This window comes from Aquarana catesbeiana, linkage group LG04 (assembly GCF_042186555.1).
Source record: "Aquarana catesbeiana isolate 2022-GZ linkage group LG04, ASM4218655v1, whole genome shotgun sequence".
In the NCBI taxonomy this organism is placed as follows: domain Eukaryota; kingdom Metazoa; phylum Chordata; class Amphibia; order Anura; family Ranidae; genus Aquarana; species Aquarana catesbeiana.
In genome coordinates, this window is record NC_133327.1 from 644726147 (window position 1) to 644748068 (window position 21922).

The 21922-nt window shown below is 43.8% G+C and overlaps 1 protein-coding gene and 1 long non-coding RNA gene across 2 annotated transcripts in view; one reads left to right on the forward strand and one right to left on the reverse strand.

Annotated features, from left to right (window-relative positions):
• The window catches only part of UBR2 (ubiquitin protein ligase E3 component n-recognin 2), a gene marked incomplete in the record, with an annotated part of 138529 nt that overhangs the window by 64374 nt on the left and 52233 nt on the right, over positions 1 to 21922 (reverse strand). The window contains 10 exon segments of the mRNA XM_073628435.1: positions 914 to 977; positions 9639 to 9761; positions 10795 to 10860; positions 12758 to 12868; positions 13705 to 13766; positions 16788 to 16971; positions 17126 to 17254; positions 17354 to 17453; positions 17817 to 17980; positions 21610 to 21708. Of these exon segments, the coding sequence (XP_073484536.1) occupies positions 914 to 977; positions 9639 to 9761; positions 10795 to 10860; positions 12758 to 12868; positions 13705 to 13766; positions 16788 to 16971; positions 17126 to 17254; positions 17354 to 17453; positions 17817 to 17980; positions 21610 to 21708 (1102 nt within the window).
• The window catches only part of LOC141140898 (uncharacterized), a 33048-nt gene continuing 12518 nt past the window's right edge, over positions 1393 to 21922 (forward strand). Inside the window, exon 1 of the long non-coding RNA XR_012244012.1 lies at positions 1393 to 1446. This is a non-coding gene — a long non-coding RNA (uncharacterized lncRNA). The remainder of the gene's footprint in view (positions 1447 to 21922) is intronic.

Below are 21922 nucleotides of genomic sequence, written 5' to 3' on the forward strand. Positions count from 1 at the left end.
CAAAACATTGATCAGCTTTATGTGCACCATTAGGGCCCTTTCACACTGGAGCGGTTTGCAGGCGCTATTGCGCTAAAAATAGCGCCTGCAAACCGACCCGAAAGTGCCGCTGCTTTGTCTCCAGTGTGAAAGCCCTCGGGGCTTTCCCACTGGAGCGGTGCGCTAGCAGGACGGGAAAAAAAAGTCCTGCTAGCAGCATCTTTGGAGCGGTGAAGGAGCGGAGTATATACCGCTCCTGCCCATTGAAATCAATGGGACAGTGCGGTTATACCGCCGCCAAAGCGCCTCTCCAGAGGCGCTTTGCGGTGGTTATTAAACCCTTGCTCGGCCGCTAGCGGGGAGTAAAACCGCCCTCCGCTAGTGGCCAAATACCGACCGTAAAGCGACGCTTACAATAGCGGCGCTTTACCGCCGACGCCGCCCCCGCATGAAAGGGCCCTTAAAGCGTAAATAACCCCATCTATTTAACGGTTTCAAAAAACAATTACATTCCCGGGTACCATGTAACTGGTTCCCAGTTACATGCCTGCCAAGAATGTTACATTTGCTTGTGTCCTCAACCAAACTGATAAACCATGAAATGGCTGGTGTCATAACTGATCCTATGTGCAGAACCATGGCAGCTGCAGAACAAACAAAAGCTAAGATGGTAGCTTTGTTGGGTAAAAAAAAAAAAAAAAAAAAAAAAAAAAAAAAAAAGATAGGTAGGGGTTAGTTCCACTTTAACATGTGCAACATACGGCCCACATCAGACTTAAAGTGATAGTAAACTCTGTTAAACCTACAGGTTAGTCTATAATAAGGCTTGCCTGTAGGTACTCCGAATATCCCATGAGCTTTATTTTTTTTTTCTCCAACTGCGGCTTACTACCGCTTTAAGCCAATCAGGAGGAACGACAGCAAGCAAACTTACCAACAATCATAATGATGAGATGTAACATTTCCTCAATGAGGGTGTTATTCTGCTGCACTATGTCCTGGAAGAAGAGAAGACACACAGAGTGATTAAAAGGACAAAGCCACAATTTATGCCTAGAAAGATAGTGGGGGACATTCATCAATACTTTTGCAAGGAAAACCAATGCTAAACAGGAGCAGTGAGGTGCACTGTGACAGATTTATTACAAGGTTACAGCTGAAGTCATAAATGCCTCCTTTTAGCTGCTCTAAAGTCACATTTGTGACTGAATAAACCCTGACCCTGATCACTCAAGTATGCTTCTGAGGGGAAATTCATATTATCTTCAGTAATAAATCTATTTTTAAACTTTGCAAACTGTCATACTTGGCTGCACAGAAATACAGGTGCACAGGTCTTGACGATTGGTAGCGCAGGTCTGAGCACTGTCACATGGGGGGGGGGGGGTCACATGTTCCCCCTTACCAAAAAGTCCTGTTCTATTACAGCAATGACTGAAAGGTAGCAGGCAGTGAAGGAGCTGATGGGTGAGTATAACTTGTTGGTGATGGATTGGCTGTCAGCAGACACTGTCCCTTTAGTCTCTTCATTGGAAAAAGCACATGCAACATTATAAAACAAGATCTAAATATATTAAAGGATAAGTTCACCTTTCATAACATGTTACTACTACAGTATATTCAGGGTGTAACATGTTATCAATGCACTGCCCCCGATCCCCGCTGTGAAAGCAGACCAGGGATCTTCTACCCATGTCTGCTGCCAGAATTAAAAAATGACACCCACCATGCCAAGTCACTCATTTATAGTCCTCTGGGAATGGAAAAATACAAGGTCCGTCAGCCTTTGCGTCTGTCAGCTTGTAGTTTTCCATGGATTACCACTGCGCTATGAGCGCTGTGGTAGTTCATAGCGTCTTCCTGTAAGAACCAGCAATCTGCTGATCGCTTGTGCAATGCTTTACAGGCTCCTGCAACAAAAAAGATAAAATATATGCACATTTTTTTTACCTGAAAAAAATGTGCATTTATTTTTTTAAAAAGTGAACTTATCCTTTAATATGAAAATAAGTAACAGCAAGCCAAACAGTAAAATAAGAGGTCTTGCTGACAAATTGATATTTCATTATTTCTGGACCTTGTGCTTTCTGCTTTGCATCTTGGCCAAGGCTGGACAGTGGTGAAGCAGGTTTTATTACGAAGCAATGGTGCCCACCACTCAAAGTCCACGCAAGCGGAAAAATCTTTGTGTCCAGTAAGCAATTTCGATGGTCGGAAGCTCTACTCATCTTCCCTACCACTACAAATCATACCAGAACCAGGCTGTTCAAAACCAACCCAAGTGTGAAATAATAATACATGAAGTGTTTATCCTCGTGACACATCACAGGAAGCACTTCCATGGTTAACAGAGGACAAAATTAAAATTAAACTTGGGAAACTTAACATTAATAAATAACCAGAACCAGATGGCTTGCACCGGAGGGTACTTGGGGAACTCAGTCAAGTAATTGCCAGACCAGTGTTCCTAATTTTTACTGACAGTCTACTGACTGGAATGGTACCAGCTTATTGGAGAGAAGCCAATGTAGCACCAATATTTAAAAAGGGCCCAAAATACATCCCTGGGAATTACAGACCAGCTAGCCTATCATCAATAGTATGCAAGCTCTTGGAGGGAGTGATAAGGGACTATATACAAGATTTTAGTAATGAGAACGGTATCCTTAGCAGTAATCAGCATGGATTCATGAAGAATCCTTCTTGCCAAACCAATCTATTAACCTTCTATGAGGAGGTGAGTTGCCATCCAGATGAAGGAAGGCCCGTAGACCTGGTGTATCTGGATTTTGCAAAAGCATTTGACACTTTTCCCCATAAATGGGAAGTACTCGGAATGGTAAGGGGTGGGTAAGTGGGGTCCCCCAGGGTTCTGTGCTGGGACCAATCCTATTTAATTTGTTCATAAACGACCTGAAGGATGGGGTAAACAGATCAATCTCTGTATTTACGGACGATACTAAGCTAAGTAGGGCAATAACTTCTCTGCGGGATGTGGAAATCTTGCAAAAAGATCTGAACAAATTAATGGGGTGGGCAACTACATGGCAAATGAGGTTTAATGTAGAAAAAATAGGATTTTTTTAAAACAGCTTACCTGTAAAATCCTTTTCTTTCGAAGGACATCACGGGACACAGAGCCACAGTAATTACTGATGGGTTATATAGGCATCACTGGTGATTGGACACTGGCACACCCTATCAGAAAGTTCAACCCCCTATATAATCCCTCCCCCTTGCAGGGATACCTCAGTTTTGTAGCCAAGCAATATAGTGTATTAGAAGAGGGGCGGGACCTCTGTGTCCCGTGATGTCCTTCGAAAGAAAAGGATTTTACAGGTAAGCTGTTTTAAAAAATCCTATTTTCTTTCTCGAACATCACGGGACACAGAGCCACAGTAATTACTGATGGGATGTCCCAGAGCAATGCTACCTAAGGGGGGGGAACCACGACCAAGTAGGGTGATAGAATCTGGTGAATGTATGAACTGTATGAACTGAAGACCAGGTTCCGGCCTTGCAGATTTGAGCCATAGAGGCCCGGTGATGCACTGCCCAAGAAGCACCAATAGCCCTTGTGGAATGTGCCCTGATCTGAAACGGAGGAATCTTCTGTTTCAAACCGTAAGCTTGAATGATCAACTGTCGAATCCATTTAGAAATGGTAGCTTTTGACGCTGCCTGTCCTCTATTGGGACCCTCTGGCAGCACAAACAAAACATCCGTCTTGCGGATCTGAGTAGTTGCCCCGAGATAGGCCTTAACTGCTCTTACTACATCCAACGAATGTAGAGATCTCTCTTCCGGAGAACAGGGATCTGGAAAAAAGGAAGGTAGAACAATGTCTTGGTTTAAATGAAAATCAGAAACCACCTTCGGTAAAAAAACTAGGATGAGGGTGTAGTACCACTCTATCCTTGTGTATAATCAAATAAGGCTCCTTACAGGAAAGAGCTGCTAATTCTGATACTCTTCTAGCAGAAGAGATGGCCACCAGAAAAATTAATTTCCTTGTCAACAAGACCAAAGGAATCTGACTTATTGGTTCAAAAGGCTGTTTCTGTAACACAGCCAGGACCAAATTCAAGTCCCAGGGGTTTAGGGGCGCTTTAACCGGAGGATTAAGATGCATCACCCCCTGCATAAAGTTTCGGACCAAAGAATGCGAAGCAAGTGGCCGCTGAAATAATACTGATAAAGCAGAAACCTGGCCCTTGATGGTACTCAAGGCCAGCTTCATCTCTAATCCCATCTGTAGAAAATCAAGGATTCTACCTATGACATATTTCCTGGGATGCCAACCTCTGGATTCACACCAGGTTATATAAGCCTTCCAGACTCTATGATAAATCATCCTGGAAGCTGGCTTCCTTGCATTAATCAAGGTAGATATGACAGGACCTGAGAGCCCACGACTCTTCAGAACGTGGGTCTCAATAGCCAAACCGTCAAATTTAGCGTTTGTAAGGCAGGATGGAACACTGGACCCTGAGATAACAGGTCTGGGCGTACCGGTAGGGTCCACGGGGAACCCACCGTCATCCTTACTATTTCTGCATACCAAGTCCTTCTGGGCCAAGCGGGGGCCACCAGAAGTACCGACTTCCTTTCCTGCCTGATCCTGCGAAGGAGTCATGGTAGTAGCAGAATAGGCGGGAATGCGTAAATCAGTGAGAACCGATGCCACGGAATCACCAACGCATCCGTCCCGCATGCAAGAGGATCTTTTGTCCTTGCCACAAATCTGTCTATCTTTTTGTTGAATCGGGATGCAAAGAGATCTACATCTGGAACCCCCCATTTTTGGCATATGGCCCAAAAGACGTCGGGATGCAGAGACCATTCCCCTGGAAGTAACTGCTGGCGACTTAGATAGTCCGCCTGCCAATTCTCTATTCCCGGGATGAAAACTGCCGATATGCATGGCACATGCATCTCTGCCCAGACTAAGATCTGGTTCACCTCTTTTTGAGCAGCTCGGCTCCGGGTGCCTCCCTGATGATTGACATAAGCCACTGCTGTGGCATTGTCGGACTGGATCCTGACCGGACAACCCTGTAGCCTGATAGTCCAGGCTTTTAGAGCTAGATGTATCGCCCGGATCTCCAGAATGTTGATGGGTAAGGTCCTCTCTGTCTTGGACCATACCCCTTGGACCGCAGCCTGTTCCAGAACTGCTCCCCAACCTGACAGACTGGCATCTGTTGTTACCACCGTCCAGGTAACCGGTAGAAAGGATTTCCTCTTCTGCAGGTTTTCGGGTATGAGCCACCAATTGAGGCTCTGACGCACCGCATGAGACAGGTGCATCGGAAAGTCTAATGCCTGAACCTTCTTGTTCCAGGTCGACAGAATACTGTGTTGCAGCATTCTTGAGTGAAACTGAGCATAGGGAACTGCTTCGAATGAAAACACCATCTTCCCTAGTAGCCTCATACAAAGGCGGACTGAGGGACCCTTCTTGGTCCTTACTGTCAGAATCAGCTCTCTCAAAGCAGTGATCTTTGCCTGGGGTAGAAATATTTTCTCCTGGCTTGTATCTATAATCAGACCTAAATACTCCAGTCTTCTTACTGGTTTTAGGAAAGACTTTTCTAAGTTGAGGATCCAACCCAGGTGTTCTAGATACCTGACCGTGGTCCTCAAGTTTCCATTCAAAGAGGCTACCGACCGGTCTATCAAGAGCAGGTCGTCTAGGTATGCTATGACAGCTATACCCTGAGCCCTTAATCTGGCCAGAGGAGGAGCCAAGATCTTTGTGAACACTCGAGGTGCAGTGGCTATCCCAAAAGGCAGAGCCACAAACTGGAAATGGCGCCCTCCTACCTCGAAGCGCAGAAACTTCTGATGAGCAGGAAAAATGGGCACATGCAGATATGCATCTCTGATGTCTATTGATGCCAGAAATTCTCCTCCCTGCAGGGTGGGAACTACTGTTCGAATTGATTCCATGCGGAAGGATTGAATCCTTAGGAATCGGTTCAGATCCCTTAAGTCCAAAATGGGCCTGACATCCCCATTTGGCTTTTGGACCGTAAAAAGGTTGGAATAGAAGCCCAATCCCTGGTCCTTTGCGGGAACTATCATAATGACCTCCTGCGACAAAAGTCGCTCTAACGCTAGAAGGAGCGACTGCTTCTTCTCTGGGTCTCTGGGAACATTTGATCTGAGGAACCGAGGAGAAGGGAATTCCTGAAACTCCAGCTTGTACCCTAAGGTTACCGTGGAGACTACCCATCTGTCCTGGAAGTCCTCGTGCCAGAGCTCTGAGAACTGTCGCAGTCTTCCCCCCACTCGAGTGAGCGGGGGCGCCCCCTCATGCAGAGGTCTTAGTGTTTTGCCTAGTAGGCTTCTTTCCCCAGGACTTCTTTTGTCCCTGGGGTTGACTCTTGTCTCTGGACCCCGATGGAGGCAGCCGTCGAGACTGCCTGGAGGCTGAAGCCCCCGGCGCTGGGGAAAGAGTCCGTTTGAAAGAGGGACGCTTACTCTTCTTCTTGACAGGTAAGAGAGTGCTTTTCTCACAAGAGATTCTCTTGATATAGTTATCCAAGTCCTCTCCAAACAACCTTGCACCACGAAATGGAAACCCAGCCAGTAGCTTCTTACATGGTGCTTCGGCTGACCAATTTTTCAACCATAGGATTCTACGTATATGCACCAACCCCAGTGAAAGACGGGAGGTTTGCACGATAGAATCTCTAATGGCGTCAACCACAAAGCATAAGGCCGCTGGAAGGTTAGCAAACCCCTGGGCCTGCTGTTCAGGTAATACTTTGATGACCTGCTTAACATGGTCTCTTAAGTATTGACAGACTCCAATCGCTGCTACTGCAGGTTGGGCCACTGATCCTGCTAAGGAGAAAACATCCTTCAATAGGGATTCCATCCTTTTATCTACAGGATCCCTGAGCATCTGAGCATTGTCTACAGGACAAGTCAGGCTATTATTTACGGAGGAAATGGCGGCATCAATAGCCGGTATTCCCCACATTTTAATAAACTTTTCTTCCATCGGATAAAGTGTTGAAAACTTTCTCGGCGGAAAAAAACGTTTGTCTGGGTGATCCCACTCAGAATAAATAAGCTTTTCAAGTAAAGTATGAACAGGAAAAGCCTGTGCTGCTTGGAAAGGTTTCAGTGACCCCAAAGCAGAAGAGGATTCTTTAGCAGTTTCAGGTATGGGAAACTTAAATGTGGAGCGGACCAATCCAGTGAGGATCTGCACTAAGACTTTCTCCTCTTGGGAAGTCGCAGAGGGTCCCTCTCCACCTGAATCCTCCGAAGAGGAATCATCCATCCCATCCCGATCCTCTGAAAGGGATTCATCTCCTTTATCCCAGAGCTCCTCTGTCTGAGGGTCTTGGGGAACAGAGGAAAGCCTAGTGCGTTTTCTTCCACTGAGTGAAGACGTAATCACGGCCATTAATCTTTCCTCTAGACCATTAATGGTTGAGGAAAAAACCTCTTGTGTAATATATACAGGGGCTGAAGTGCCAGAAGCAGGTGTAGCCCCTGACCCCGATGGCTCTCCCTGGCTAGCCGTCCCTGGCCCATCTTTAGGGGGGGAGGATGCTGCCGACAGGGGGCCCTCAGAACCTGAACGAGATCCCCTAGTGTCTCTGGTTCCTGGGGTGCTTGAACCTCTTCTACCCATAGTGCAAAGCAACAAGGTGTGAGGTATACAAATGAACACTGCCCGCTGAGCGATGTAGTCTGGCTAAAAGCCTTGCTACCCAATGCTCAGTCTGGTGTTACTTCAGTAAATGCTGCCTAGGAGAATGCCTGTGTCCCACCTTACATGCGACCGTCAGCTCTGTGTCTCTCAGAAGGCTGAGTGCACCTGTACAGAGTGCCTTTAATAGCCTGCAGCTGGCCTGAGTGGGAGTCTAAACACTCTGTGCTGACGTCCCGCCCCATCCTCTAACGCCCCCCCCCCCTTTCGAGTTTTGAAAAAAACGAGCGCTTCCCGCACTGCCGACTCTCCTGTCATGCTTCTGGAGAAAAGGCTGGGGATGGGGGGGGGGAAGGAGGGAGACTGGTAACAAGATCTGCCTGAACGGCTATCTTCAGAGATGGTGGCCATTAGGCCGCAGAGCCCGGGTGGTATAACCACTTTCTAGACCCCTGTGGCCCCTCTCTAGCCTGGGGGGAACATTCAAACATGAGAAATCCCCCTTTCCACCTTACCTGCTTGCAGCCTGCTTTGAGATGCTGGGACATAATCAGCACTGAACACCTGAGACAGTCAGTCAGCATGTGTAGGTTTGTGCTCTTGGCAGCCCCCGGTGGTCACAATAGGCATAGCATGCATTTACCTTAAAGGAGAAAAGCCACTAGAACTCAAAAATTCTGTGGAATCTCCTCTTACCTTATCCAGCCGCAGGGTGCTGTTTACACAGACCCAATCTTCACCTCTCACGGTGGGCTCCGTTTGAAAAAACCGTCAGAGACTGGGGCCCCCATCAGTAGGGGGATCCAACAGTTCTGGGACCGTAAAGCACCTCGCCAGAAATTAGAAAGTTTAAAGCCATTTTCTGATCTGCGGGGTCCAGCTCTCTAAAAAGAGAAGCATTATGGGTAAAACCTCGTTTCTTCGGACACGAGGCCCGGGTACCATTCAATTCGGCCATGAAAAGACACTTTGAATGGATCCGGTTCGCCTGGCTTGCCCCAGTATAGGATCTTAGGATATTCCCTTTGGAGCTCAGCACAGGACATCTTTACACGTCCATCACCTAAGACACTGGCGTAAAAACTGAGGTATCCCTGCAAGGGGGAGGGATTATATAGGGGGTTGAACTTCCTGATAGGGTGTGCCAGTGTCCAATCACCAGTGATACCTATATAACCCATCAGTAATTACTGTGGCTCTGTGTCCCGTGATGTTCGAGAAAGAAATTTAAAATAACGCATTTGGGTGGCATCTAGGACCTCTGGGGGGAATCTAGGATGGAAAAGGACCTGGGGGTCCTAGTAGATGATAGGCTCAGCAATGGCATGCAATGCCAAGCTGCTGCTAACAAAGCAAACAGAATGGTGGCATGCATTAAAAAGGGGATCAACCCCAGAGATACAATGATAATTCTCCCACTCTACAAAACTCTGGTCCGGCCTCACCTGGAGTATACTGTCCAGTTCTGGGCACCATCCTCAGGAAGGATGTACTGAAAATGGAGCAAGTACAAAGAAGGGCAACAAAGCTAATAAAGGGTCTGGAGGATATTAGTTATGAGGAAAGGTTGCGAGCACTGAACTTATTATCTCTGGAGAAGAGACTAGATATGATTTAAATTTACAAATATTATACTGGTGACCCCACAATAGGGATAAAACTTTTTCGCTAAAGGGAGTTTAACAAGACACGTGGCCACTCATTAAAATTAGAAGAAAAGAGATTTAACCTTAAACTACGTAGAGGGTTCTTTACTGTAAGAGCGTCAAGGATGTGGAATTCCCTTCCACAGTCGGCGGTCTCAGCGGGAAGCATCGATAGTTTCAAAAAACTATTAGATGAGCACCTGAACGACCACAACATACAGGGATATACAATGTAATACTGACATATAATCACACACATAGGTTGGACTTGATGGACTTGTGTCTTTTTTCAACCTTACCTACTATGTAACTATATAGAGGAACAGAGGATGAAATCATACCTTGTTCGAATTGTCTTTTTTGAACCTCTTCCCATAATCAGGGGTGCTAAATATCTGGAAGAGTTCAAACCGGCTGAGCACGATCATCAAAAAATGGTTGGGATCCATCATGGAAGCTCCGGCCTAGAATTAAAAACACATATTTCTGGTTGAGTGGACATCGTATGTTAAAGAAACTGTATTTGCTCAGTGGCGTGGCCTCTCCTCATTTCATTAACATAAGCGGGAGGTGTTCTGTAGCCTTGCAGATGGAAACTCAAGAAGGGATGATAACACCACTTGTAATAGTGCAGCAGAGTCAAAGTTAACCACTCGCAAGAAATTGGGAGCTCAGTTTTTTTTTTTGGCAGGATCAACAGCTATTTTTCTGTACTTGCAGCATTTTGCATGACAAAATAAGGGGTATTGTGATGAATTGCAGAGATGTACCGCATAATTTTTGCCTATACTTTTTAAAGAGACACCGTCACCTTGCTCATGCAGGGCAAAGTGACAGTTTCTCTGCAAAAGGGCTACCACATTCCAATACTCGCCTTTCTTGTGCTCCCTCACGGCTCCTTTCTCCACTGTAGCTGGTGATACTACTCGCCAATTTCTCAGGCCTAATAATCAACTGCTAGGCCTAAGCACTGTCACACGACTGACGTTCCACCCTGCCAGATCACAGAGACTGCTGATTTCAGGGCTGACTGATGATGAAAGAAGCGGCGAGGGAGCGCAGGCAAGTATAAGAGCCTGTGAGGTCAATTTCCGAGACACTGGTATTTATTTACTAAAACTGGATATTGCAAAATCTGGAACAGCTGTGCATGGTAGCCAATCAGGTTTTAATTTCAGCTTGTTTAATTAAGCTTTGACAAAAAAAAAAAAAAAACTGGATGCCGATTGGTTTCAATGCAGAGCTGCACCAGATTTTGCACTGTTCAGTTTTAGTAAATCAACCCCACTGTGACTTTGCCTTGAATGGTTTAAGAAAATGCAGGTAGCCTAAAGACACCCTTCAATGTAGATATGGTATGTATATTCTGTCTTATTCTAGGCTTTTTGGCTTTGATGGTTTTTAACTTTTATCAATTTCACTGACAAGCGATGCATTAAAAGGGAGCAGCATAAATAGATATATTTTGAAAAAAAAAAAAAAACAACAACTGCTTACTTGTAACATCACAATGTCTTTGTCAAACATCTCTCTTCTGCATTTCACATTATGATAGTAGTAAATCTGTGAAAAAACATATCAGGTCAAAAATGATTTATAATGAATAAAAATGTTTCTGCTGTTTATTAAGGCACATCGGCATAATGTGAAGGCTTCTTCAAAGAAGCTCCAGAGTTAGTAGATCCTTATGATATTTCTCACAACCCCATAACATTCTTGGTTATCCAAAATGTTCTTCCCCTAAACCACTTAATGTGAGCACACTGACAGGCCATTGTCAGTGTCATAATGGGCTGTATGTAGGGTAGACTGTAGCTTAAAGTGCAACTAAACCAGTTTAAAAATGGCTAGCAGGTAGGTTTTTATGGCAGAAAAAACTATGTAGGTCTTGTCTCTCTTCTCCTGCCTGCTATAATTTTTTTTTCTAAATGTACACTGGCTGTTGTGCATGTGCAGTTCAGTGTACGATTCTGGAAGTAACTGCAGGGACGTAATAACTCCTATGCATATGAGCAGCTGAAGATGATCGGCATAATGTGGCAGCATTGATGAAGTGAAGTTTCATCCCTAGCACAGGGCACAGGGAGATGAGAGTGCCAAAATGGGTTAACCCCTTGGAGCCGGCACCTCCTGGCCCTTTAAGGGGTTTAGGATGCCGGAAGACAGGCAGGGTTTATGATCACGTGACCACCATGATTGGCTTTCATGGCGGTCACACGATCGGAAATCTCCAGATCAGGAGCTGTTAGCTGCCGGTAACTGTGCCGGGAGTGCGCTCTTGGCACAGCTGTAATCACATTAATGCACACAAATTTGCAGCTGCTCAGTGCAAAAGCCCACCCAACGAGAGGCTGCATATTTGTGTGCGGCCGGTGCAAAGGGGTTAAAGTGGAACGTCACTCTCCCAATCAACATTCATTATTTTTAATCCTCATGCTGCTAGCATTAGTAAATAGATAGGAAAGTAGATCATATTAACTTGTTATAAACTTTTTTGTTTTACATTTCATCAGTTACTTCCTGGTTTCTTTACTAGGCAGATGATACATCCATACATCCTAAGAGTCTTCAGGAGGGGACAACGGGAAGAGGTGTTTTCTCAGCTAAGCCCACTCTCCTGCATGCATGCTTGAGCTCAAAGCAGATGGATTCCAGGAAGCAAATGCTACATGAATCATCTGTACTTACTCAAGATGGCAACGGTCAGAAACGCTAAGAGGGTGCATTTCAAAGTGGTTTCCCAACAAAATAAAGAATAGAGAGACGGATGGATTGGGGAGTTTGCTTTGAATATTAAAAATAAATTAAATTGTGCTTTTGGTTTGTGGTGCTCAGTTGCAGTGATGATCCACTTTAAAGCGGCGTTCCAGCCTGGATGAAAAAAAATTTAAAAAGTCAGCAGCTACAAATATGTAGCTGCTGACTTTTAATATAAGGACACTTACCTGTCCAGGGAGCCCGCGATGTCGGCACCCGAAGCTGACCCGTCCATCGGCTCCGGGTGCAGGCGTCGGCATCCTTACTAAGGGAAACAGGAAGAGAAGGCTTGCAGCTTTCACAGCCGGTTTCCTACTGTACATGCGCCAGTCGCGCGTGTCTGAATGGTCCCGTTATCTTCTGGGACACACACAGATCTCAGAAGGCGACGGGAGTGGGGTGGGGGAGGAGGACAAAAAAAACCCTGAGGAAGTGACGTGACATATGTCGCCGTGGGACGGAAGTCCCAAAGAAGATATTAGATAAAAAGGTATGGACAAAAAAAAAAATACTCCAAAAAACGAGGGGGGGCAGCTTTGTGCTTACATTTTGTAAGGAGTTAAATTTTTGCCTGGAACTCCGCTTTAAGTAAGCTGTTCAAAGCTGCACATTATGCTAAGAGCCCTGAGGACCTGCAGCAGCATAGGTCCACTTTAACAAGAGTTCAGAAATGTTTGGCAAACATTAAAAGACTATCACCCACCTGGTTTACTAAAGAGAATCCATTTCTTCTCCACATTCCAGCATGCACCTGAGCACATAGCACTAAACAGCGGAGTGGGTGCTCAATCAGCATTGGTGGACTCAGTTCACTCTGAGTAAGAAACAGTCAACAAACATGACAACTACAAAGCACATTCATACATAAAATAATATAACAAAATGAAGAATAAGCCAAAATTATATTTAAGAGGTTAAGTGCTTGTACTTTCAACCCATCTTTTTCTGAAGGGGTTTTCTTACTCTAGCCAAACTTCCAACATACAGCTACTGACAATCAATTAACCAAATAAGTCCATATACAGGTCACAAAAAATGAATCTGGTTTTACTCTATATATTTGACCATAGACAGTAAAGTTGTGCGGTTCAGTCAAGAGTAAAGTGATTGTAAAAGGTAATTAAAAAAAAAAAAAACATGTCTATATTTACCTGCTCTGTGCAATGGAATTGCACAGAGCGGTCGCAAACCTTTTTGGGTCCCCCGTTGGTGCTCCTGGCCCCTCCCCTCTGTCCAGTGCCCCCATGGGAAGCCGCTTCCCATGGGGGCACTCATGCGTGCTTGGACTCGAGCCCTGCTGCTGAATCCATTGACAGAGACAGACAGTGGGAATCGACCCCGTTCCCTCATCACTGGCATTGATTGGCAGCACGGGGAGCCAATGGCTCCCGGTGCCCCAGCAAAGCCAGCGAGACCCAGAAGTGAAGAGCTGCAGACGTGCACAGCGCTGGATCGAATGAGGGCTCAGGTAAGTAAAAGAGGGGGGGGGGTGAGGGGGGTGCTGACAACCTAAACATTTTTTACCTTAATGCAAGGAATGTAAAAAAAGTTTAGGCTTTACAACCACTTTAATGAGTGCTTTCATTAAAAATGTCTTGAACAATGTTAGGATTGTGTTTGGTGTGGACAGGCAGACATACACCTACTTACAAATGGCAGAAGCTCAGGACACTTGTAGGCCACTTCACTTTTACTGAGCAATGCATGTAGCCCTAGGAGTGAAAAAGAAAGCAATAAGAATTAGGACAAAGATCCAGTTAATTATTCCATTAGGCACTACTTAAAGTAGAACTGAGGACAGCTTATGGACCTTCAGTAATAAATGCAAAAGCAAACTTATTACATTGCAGCTTACCACTTCTTAGATGTGGTGGCACTGGCTGCAATAGTTTTGTTTTACAAGCTTTCTTTTTATTTTCACCTAGTGATTCAGCCAGTAGGTATGTTATTTTTTAACACAACAAGCTGTCCTGTAGATGAAGCAGTTGGAGGGTTGAGACAAACCATTAAATCTTTATCTGTAACTGCTTGTAAAGTTCTAGATGTACTAGCGGATTTAAATACACTAACGAATTGAAGCCAAACTCCAGCTGACCCATCCCTCCCCTCAGACTGACAATTCTGCTGTCCAAAGGTGCCCCTCTGCGCCTTCATCCAGAGTGGGGGGCATCCTAATACAAAAATGTTTTACTGGCCAGATCACCAGGTGGAAACAGAGGGAAAAAGCCTTAGAGAGTAAAACGAATGCAGCCACCACCTCTGACTGGTAAGCTTCAATATATTACATTTGTAGTTTGGTGTTAATAACGCTTTAACAAGCAATTTATGAATTTTTAAACAAACACTTGCTAGTCTCTGTAGCTTTGGCCACTGTGGAGTAGTTTGTCCTCAAAGTTTGTCAGCAGTTAAACCTTATCAGTTTTCTTTCACTTTCTCGCAACTCCCCTCTCCCAGCAGTGACTTGGCAGCCTACCAACGTCTCATCTGTGATGTAAACAGAGAAGGTACACATGGGGAGGAGAAAACAGAGTGCTGAGACCTGGCTTCTATTGTGAACTCCGAGAAGGAATTGAAGCCTAAAGTGGCTCTGACCACCAAGGTCACTGACGGCTTGTTTAAAAGCTTTTTTTGCTGCTTGTCAAATTGGTATTAAACTCAAAAGCACAAATTAACCACTTAACCGCCGGAAGATTTACACCCCTTCTTGACCAGGCCATTTTTTGTGATACGACACTGTATTACTTTAACTGACAATTGTGCGACACTGTACCCAAATAAAATGTATGTCCTTTTATTTCCACAAATAGAGCTTTCTTTTGATGGTATTTGATCACCCATGCGTTTTGTATTATATGTGCTATAAACAAAAAAAAAAAAAATTCTGCTATAAAACATATCCAATAAAAAAAGTTTTTAAAAATCAAACTTCATTAATTTAGGCCAATATGTATTCTGCTACATGTTTTTGGTAAAAAAAAAAAAAAATCCCAATGAGCGTATATTGGTTTGAGTAAAAGTTATAGCGTCTACAAACTATAGGATTTTTTTAAATTTATTTTTTACTAATAATGGTGGCGATCAGCAACTTATAGCGGGATTGCGATATTGTGGCAGACAATTTGGATACTGACACTTTTTGTGGACCAGTGATATTAATACAGTGATCAGTGCTAAAAAATATGCACTGTCACTGTACCAATGACACTGGCTGGGAAGGGGATAACATCAGGGGCATCAAAGGGTTAACTGTCTGCCTAGCCAGTGTTTTCTACAGTGTGGGAGGTGCTTTTACTAGGGGAAGGCATGGATCCATGTTCCTGCTTTGCAGGGACACAGGATCCATGCCTTCCCTACTGACAAAAATATAACAAACAGGGAAGTTGGTACTTTAAATGAAGCGGTTGGATTGCGGAGGGTTAAAAAATATTAATTTAATAGTCATAGTAGATAGAGTAACAAGAATTTCACATATATCAACACACATATATGTTTTTGCATGAAAATGGAGCATATAGTATGGACAAAATACATGCAGTAGATATAAAATCATACTCGATAAATGGTAATTGAAAAGCTAATGGTACAACAGTAACTGGAATTAATCGCATAGCCATGATAATATTCATAATCATGACAGGTGCCAGAAGTGGCATGCCCGGAACCTGGTAGCTGGAATATAGATCACATGATAATAGTAATGGTCATACTAGGTACCCAAAGTGGTGTGCCCGAGACCTGGTGTAAAAAGGGCACAATGATATAAAGAGTTAGAAACGCGTCGAGCTACACTTGATGCTTCAACCTTAATTATTTGTACTCTGATGTCATCAGTATTATTTTCTAACTCTTTATATTATTGTGCCCTTTTTACACCAGGTCTCGGGCACACCACTTTGGGTACCTAGTATGACCATTACTATTATCATGTGATCTATATTCCAGCTACCAGGTTCCGGGCATGCCACTTCTGGCACCTATCATGATTATGAATATTATCATGGCTATGCGATTAATTCCAGTTACTGTTGTACCATTAGCTTTTCAATTACCATTTATCGAGTATGATTTTATATCTACTGCATGTATTTTGTCCATACTATATGCTCCATTTTCATGCAAAAACATATATGTGTGTTGATATATGTGAAATTCTTGTTACTCTATCTACTATGACTATTAAATTAATAGTTTTTAACCCTCCGCAATCCAACCGCTTCATTTAAAGTCCCAACTTCCCTGTTTGTTATATACCTGACTCCGGGATGGAGGCGACTAGTGCGCCTCATTTAAAGTCCCAAACTCCCCTCTTTATGCCTCCCTACTGACAAAACGGCGATCTGCCTTGTGTACATAGGCGGATAGCTGTTCTGCCTGCGTGCTGAACAAATCGGTGGGTGCTGGCACACAGAGTCTGCGGTACCCACTGCTAAGCTCCCGCCGTGTGTGATCACAGCAGAAGCAAGCTGCCAGCGGCACGCACCCTACGCGGAAGAGCAGGATCACGTATATACACACATGATCCGGTGCATAGATGTCACCCTGTAGCAGTAACTGCTCTGGGGCGGACCTGAACTGGTTAAAAGCTCAAGAATCCCAGGATACAGTTTCTGGCCAGACATCAGTACCAGCATACAGAGCAGAAGTGAAAAATACCCTTTTCCTACATTTTATTTGAACAGAGCAGAGATCCACCGTTGTGTTTTCAACTTAATGGCTAAATCTGCAAAACCTACCTGCTAGAAGTCGTGAGACCGGGAGGTGGATGCTAACTTTCTCCTGAGACACACAGTATCGTATGGTATCCACCGAGTGACCCGCCATGCTGAGCGTTATAGGCTGTTCCCCATCCGTGAATCCACCGTGACAATGTGTCAGCACCTCCAGGCATTTCTTATAGGCTTCAATCAGAACATGCTCCTGGAGACCAATAAGACACAACTTTACTTTTTTATATTGTTCTTCGCTCACTTTGAGGTTATGCTATGGCTGGGCATAGACGGATTGAATAATAAAAGGAAAAAAAAGTGATAAAATCCATGCATTGAAGAAAAAAGTAGGATGTGATGCTTACATCAATAGAACACCAATCTTGCATCATGGAAATGATATGGGTTAGCTTCATCTGTAAAGTGAATGCCGCCTCCCACTCTGGCTCCATCTCAATATGCTGGCCTACCTGGCGGGTTATCGGGTCCATCCCCTGCACACACACAGACAGACAGGTGAAGCAGCAATACAGGAGAAATTTCTAACAATAAAGAATTTGCATATAATGAAAGACAGAGGACAAAGGACATACCTGCATGCACTTCAGCAGTTCTAAAAAGGCATAGAACCCTTCAAGAAACTTGAAGCGTAGAGCTGATGACCACTCAGGAGGTTTGCTAATAAGCAGATACCTAGCGAGGAAAAAATAAAACATTTCTTGATCTTCTTTCACAGACCTCCTACTGCCAGCATAGTTTCCTAAAATTGATCTTAATGATAGGATTAAATATCGCTTTAATGCTCTGCCAACTAACATGATTGTGAGCTCTAAAGAAGTTCTGTTTACAGGAGCAGGATAGCACCAGAGCCAACAACTCCAAAAAAGGTCTTCAGGAAAGTGCAGGTAACGTGCATGAAACCCACGGGTACATTGTGCTGCACCTGCGGTGTGGGAAAGCTGCACTACATCAGTGTGAAAGCGCCCCAACACTACAGATTGGCCAGGGCTCATATAAGCTGGAAGGGTATATTTAGGTTGCCATTTGCCTACTTACTTCAGATCCAAAACTAGGCTCTGAACTCTTCTAAACTTGAAAGCTTGCAGTGCTGTGTATCGTTCAAACTGAAACCTGCCCTGGACATCCCGATGTCTCAAATGATCCATAAATGTCCTTATTATGATGGTCATTAGGTTCTCTTCAGTGATTAACATCCGGGCCTAGGCAAGATCAAAATGTTTCATCTTTAGTAAATAGTAGTAGTAACAATAAGGGACATTGGGTCAACATGCACTGAGAATCTGGTGCTAAAATGGTGAAAAACCTTGAAAGTAATAAAGATGTGTGAACCAGTTATACTTGTAATGAACATCCATTCATGGAAATAAAGCATGAAATTAGTTAAGTTTGCTGTACTCAAAATAAACTATCTTAACCTACTCTAACTAAACAAAAAGGTTGGTGGAAGTAGAAAAGATCATGAAACGGCTCAACATTTTAAGGTATTGGTAGGACCCTGATTTTTCTTTTTTTTTTTTTTTTTTTTTTTTTTTTAAAGGATCACCAATATTTTCTGAACCCTACACAGAATAAACAATCAAACAGTTTCATCACAGGTTCAGTCTCACTTCCATGGAAATATTGCATAGGAATTTGGATATGTAATGACTTCCTTTGGCTAAACTACAATGACCCTTTATCTAGGTAAGCCTGTTGTAATAGAAATATGCTCATCTTTAAAAGGGGAAGTGCGGGATTGTAAAAAAACAAAAAAACAAACACACAGTTGGAAAAATAATGATTTAATCATCTACAGAGTTTGACCACGTACAAAGAAATGAAGGGTCAAGAATGTCTTATTTAAATGATAGAGACAGAAAACCAACCAATAATCCAGAAAAAAAAACACACGTGGTACAAATGTTATAAATAGAGTTGCAGTTCAGTGAGTAAAATCGACTTTGCCGCTTTGGGGGGCCAATGGACAAGGCCATGTAGTGAAAAATCTTGGATATGAACCTTCTTCCCTCACCTAGAACACTGAAGATGGGTCTTCCAGCATGACAATGACCCAAAACATATCGCCAAGGCAACTAAGTGGCTGAAGAAGAAGCACATTAAGGTCATGGAGTGGCCTGGTCAGTCTCCAGACTGCAATCCTATAAAAAATTTATGGATGGAGCTGAAACTTTGAGTTGCCAGGCGACAGCCAAGAAACCTTAAAGAGGAGGTCCAGCCCCCCTCTTCCACAAAAAAGTTAAAAGTTAATATTAGGACACTTACCCTGTCCTGGAATCCAGCGATGTTGGCATCCCAGCCGATGCTTCCATCAGCTTTCGGGTGCTGCCGCCATTGCCTGTAAGGGAAACCGGCAGTGAAGCCTTGTGGCTTCACTGGCGATTACCTACTGTGCTGCGCTTTGGCCCGGCGGCATTGGGAGGTTGAGGGGGACCGAACGTCCGGACAACCTCGCCGCAGCCAGGTCTCCCGAAAGCGGGGACAGGTACCTATCAAAAACAGGTACGCCCCGGAAAGGTGCCAAATGTGGCACTGGGGGGGTGGGGGGTGGGGGGTAGGGCAGATAAGTAGAGCTTCCACTTTTGGGTGGAACTCCGCTTTAAGGATTTAGAGAAGATCTGTAAAGAAGAGTGGACCAAAATTCCTCCTGAGATGTGTGCAAAACTGGTAACCAACTACAAAAAACGTCTTAAACAAGGGTTTCTTCACCAAGTACTAAGTCATGTTCTGCTTGGGGATCAAATACTTATTTTACTTACTGAACTGCAACCCAACATTTGTATCATGTGTTTTTTCTGGATTTTTGGTTGATATTCTTTCTCTGTAATTTAAAATACACCTATTATAAAAATGATAGACCCTTAATTTCTTTGTAAGAAATTTCTTTACAAAATCTGCAGTGGATGAAATAATTTTTTTCCCCACTGTACATACTTCGATACCTTCTGCAGCATCGATGCTGCAAGCTGTCCCCTGCCGACTCAAAGCCGAGAACTGAACTTGCTTTTCACTGGGCAGGGAGCAGCGACTGTCAGTCACCAGCTCTCTGCTCAGCACCACTACTCCGGGCAGGAGAGGAGGTAGCTGCGGCTGGCTCAGTCTCGTAGCTGTGCGCTGAGAGGCTGAGCCAGCTGCCTGTAAAGCATCTGGGTGGATCCTGACATCCCTTCAGAATGTGGAGCGGGTCTGTGCCATCAGCGGGCTTTAGCCTGCTGTCAGCTGATTCTGGGTCACAGGTGAGCACCAGTAAGTGCACTCGTGCCCCACATGAAAAGTATAGCCAAAAGAGATTTGGCCATACTTCTTTTAGGCTCTGTTTACACCTAGGCGTTTTGTTTTCAGGCAGAAAGTCGGGCGATTTTTGCCGCGAATTTGTATAGGTCAAAAGGTCACCAAAGTAAAAAACAGAAAACGCCTGTAATCTGCCAAAAAAGAAGCTCCTGTACTTTTTTGAGCTTCAGGGGTTTTGCGTCAGATGACAAAATGCTCAAATGTGAACAGGGGTCATTGAAATGAATAGGATTTGTCTTGTGGGGCGTTTTTAGAGCTGAGGCTTACAGCAGAAAAATGCCCAAAAACGCTTAAGTGTGAACAGAGTCATAAGGTTTCATTACTTACAGAATTTTTGACCAGGAACAAGCATCAAGGCTGTTTTTTTTTCTTACTTTATTTGCTGAATGCTTGTTCAAGTCAGTGATGAAAAAATGATATTAGTCAGAGACCTGGAAAATGTTAAATAAAAAAAAAAGTAAGAAAAAGAAAAAAAGAAACCAGCAATGACAGCTCCCTTATTTTTAACATGACAGGTTCACTTTAATATTAATTTGACAGATAAAGGTTATAGGGGAAAATGCTATAAGTCAAAATAGTTATTAAAGTGTATATAAACCCCAAATCTATTTATCAGTAGGTTTAGCCTCCTATCTCACTGTATAGTTTTCTTAAGGAAATATTTTTTGTGTTGCAAAGTTTATTACTAGGAAATTACTAGGTAGTCCAATGGCCAACTTAATGAGCACAAAATTTTGCCTGCTCAAAACAGTGTCAAGCAACACTTCATTCATGTACAACTGCTCTGGGAAAAATGTCCATAGATGGATTGAAATTTGTCTGGTTCAGCAGGGATCGGCCAAATTTCCATCCATGTGTGGGCGCCCCTGTTCAACAGAAGTTGATTACAATGTTAGAAAACGTTTGTTGATCAGTGGCTACAGGCGCTGATCAGTGTACTCTGACAGCAGAGAGTTTCACTGTCAGAATACAATAGCCCAGTGAGGTGGATTCCTCCAACCATCTCGTTTGTGTAAATGGAAGAATCCGATTTTTTTTTTGTGCAGCCCGATTGCTGCACAAATAATAAAGAACAAATCATCTATTGACAGCTTTAGTGGAACAAAACTTCTAAATTAATTTAAAAGACTATATATGCATTTAGGTGTGTTACCCTATAACATGTATTTCTCCATTATGTGAAGGCAAATGATATGATAAGCACGTAGGGGGAAAACTATGAAGTGAAATTAGCACACGCACTTACTCATGCAACCCATGATAAGAGGTGAACTGTTTGCGCTGGCTGACACGGCCCGTCAGCCTGGCGAATACCGGTACTTACGAATCCAAGGATGCTGCGTGTAGGTACAGTGACTCGGATACTTACAAGTGAAGGGACTGTGAATATCTGTACGGATAGGTCAGTGATTGAGAACTCCCTGTCGTGGTCATCTTTGACATAATCACTCTGCAATCGCTCATAGTTCTAATGAGAGGAAGGTAAGAAAGACAAGGGGTGCCATCTATCAGTTCACAACAAACGCGGGCATTTACTCACCAGGGTGGGGACAGTGAAGAGTTGGACAGACAGAGCAGCCACCGACACGGCTCGCTCGTGATCATCCTCCATAAAATCTTTCTGCAACTGCTGGTAATTCTAAACAACAAGTGGGAAATTCACCTCCAATCCATACTGGCCTTGTAAACTAGGCTTCATATCTTTAAAGTATTTCAAGGTAAACTATAGTGCATTGTCACTGAATAAAGTTTACCAGTTATTGTAAAAGTAAATGTTGACTTTCAATTTATTATAAATACATCAGGCTGAAGGCAGGTATAAAGTACGAGCATCTAGAGGGCCTGGTATTGAT